This window comes from Galeopterus variegatus, unplaced genomic scaffold (genome assembly GCF_000696425.1).
Source record: "Galeopterus variegatus unplaced genomic scaffold, G_variegatus-3.0.2 Scaffold6397, whole genome shotgun sequence".
Taxonomy (NCBI): Eukaryota; Metazoa; Chordata; class Mammalia; order Dermoptera; family Cynocephalidae; genus Galeopterus; species Galeopterus variegatus.
The window spans coordinates 1-2470 of NW_007732508.1; the positions used below are offsets into that span (position 1 = coordinate 1).

Below are 2470 nucleotides of genomic sequence, written 5' to 3' on the forward strand. Positions count from 1 at the left end.
AACACTTACTTCTAATGCAGAAACACAGTATAAAAATCCAAAGATTTAAGAAAATGGATAAGAGACAATATTAACGATCATAACAATCAACATCAGAAGAAAGAGATTTTACCAGTCCCCCGAGGATGAAGAAGACCATGAAGAGGCGCCCAAGCGTGGTCTTTGCATAAACATCCCCGTAACCGACGGTGGACATCGTGACCATGAGTAAGTAGACACACTCCCAGTATGTAAGAGCCTGGTTGTTTTGGAAATTTTCCCATGGGTCCCCTGAATTCTCCACCTAAAGCAAGGGGACAAGGGAGAAAAAACCATCACTTATGTACAGTAAACCAGGAAGCACAGAGCCCCGGCAGCCCCGTCCACACGACGCATGCTGGCTCCCTGGGCTGCGCTCTGTGAGTGGTGGCTCACGCCTCTGAGCAGGTAACAGAGGAAATGGAGCAGCAGCAGGATGGACGCTTTCCCGGCTGATTCAGGCAGAGAGGAAGGAAGGAGGGAGATATCCCCAGGCCTCTTCACTGCTCTTCTCATGGTTAAAGGTCTGGAGCCAGCTGAAATCCATGGCGTTGCCTCCGGCCACGTTTTACAACACTCTCTTCCATGAAAGAGCCAGAGAGCCCTTCCCTGACCTCTTTCTGTGAGTTCCTGCTGAGTCTCAGAGGGCCTGGCTCTGGCTCTTCTGCAGAAACCCTCGACCTTCCCACAGAGGGCTGCCTCCTTTCATCATTTTGACCAAGGAGATGTCCCGTGGGCCATGCTCCTGTGATCTTCTGCTCAGACCCCAAACAGCATCTCAGAGCCTCTGCCCTTTCTTCCTCCTTCCTGGAGCGTCAACAGTGGTTCTATGCTTCAGGCTGCAGGAATTTCCACAGGGGCAGCAAAAGTGAGCTCCTGAGAACAATTTGCATTCGTACAGCCCTTTAGACCAAGGGCCTGCAAACTTTTTCTGTAAAGGGCCAGAAAGTGAATAATTTCAGCTTTGTGGGCCCTACAGACCCTGGTCTCTGTCATTACTACTCAACTCTGCTGCTGGAGCGGGAAACGTGGCGGAGGCAAAGCCTCACTGAATAGTAAGGTGGAGTCACCAGCTATCGAAGACAACCATCTCCTCCACATGTAATTACATCCACAGTTATAATTACGGATGATAATTCCATCAACCCCAAGTGGTGGGTAACTAAACACATCCTTCTATGCCTTAGGCAAATAGAGGCTCCTCAAGGGAAGGTCACCTTTGTTTCAAGTCTCATAGTTAGAAGAGGCTCCTTCCAGTTGTAACAGTCTATGTTTGTATGGAACTTGCTTCTGACAATAGCTGTGCTCTCTAAAAGCAGGAAAAAGAAAATCTGCCTTGAAGAGGTGAGAAGAGCTTGACTTAATAATAAAGGCTTTCAAAGTCGTTAATATACAAGAATGAACATTTTTGAGGTACAAAATAACTTGACAAGTCATCAGGCAAAAGAATCAAAGGTGGCTTTTTGCAAGAGGGAAGTGGAAAGAAATTGAAGGATCTAAATTTGTTGTTTACTAAGAAATAGGGGTCAAACTTCCAACCCTGTCCCCAGATCTTTTCCAGGTGTTTGCTGAGGAAGCACTGCCATCTTGTGGATCGCCGGGGTCACTGCAGACAGAAGGAAAAATCTAGCAAAGCCCCCGCTGGTGAGATGAAAAACACAGGTTAACACACTGCCAGCGTTACTCACCATTTGGAACTAGTTTGGGGTAAAAAGGCTGGAAACCCAACAATTGAGCAGTTGCTTTCCTTTGTCCTGTCTACGACTGGGCTGAAGTTTATCTCCAGTGAGAAAAATTTCAGGTAATAAAATGACTCAGAGAGGGGCTTTTTCCAGGCACGCTGGAGCTGAAGGGTCTTCGAGGACACTTACCAGATGGATGAACCCCGCAGCAGTCAGCCACGTGCTGATAAATATGGACAGGAGATTCACCAGCTTGATGGAGTTGCTGTTCAAAACAGACAAGCAAAGTCCCAAGTTACAATAGGAAGACCCTGCCGGGGCTGCCTTGCAGAGTAAGGGCACCGCCTGCAGGGAGAGGAGCTTGCAGCCATTTCTCCATCCTCAGGAACGCTGGGCATGAAGGTCACCGCAGAGCCTGTGGGAAAATTACCCCTGGACTACTGGAAGGGGTCCCTGAATGAACCCCCTCTAATTTTGTTCAAACTTTTTGAAAAAATTAACTTGTACTTTGAAAACTCTTAAATCTGCAGAAAAACAGACAGAACAGTGCAATGAACATTTGCAGGCCCTTCACCGAGACTGACTAATGGTGAACATTTTGCCACATTTGCTTTATCTCTATATACTCTTTCACTCTCATTTGCTTTTTCTTTTCGGATTCTTCTTCTTTCCTTTCGTATATTTTAATTAATTAATTTATTTATTTATTTATTTATTTATTTTGGCTGAACCATTTGCAAATAGGTTGTAGACATCATGACACACCCCCT

At 46.2% G+C, this 2470-nt stretch overlaps 1 protein-coding gene across 1 annotated transcript in view; it reads right to left on the reverse strand.

The window, feature by feature from the left end:
- Positions 1 to 112: 112 nt before the first annotated feature.
- Positions 113 to 2470, reverse strand: part of LOC103606231 (calcium-activated potassium channel subunit alpha-1-like) — a gene marked incomplete at both ends in the record, with an annotated part of 78943 nt that continues 76585 nt past the window's right edge. Inside the window, 2 exons of the mRNA XM_008590820.1 lie at positions 113 to 283; positions 1890 to 1965. Coding sequence (XP_008589042.1) covers positions 113 to 283; positions 1890 to 1965 — 247 coding nt within the window. The remainder of the gene's footprint in view (positions 284 to 1889; positions 1966 to 2470) is intronic.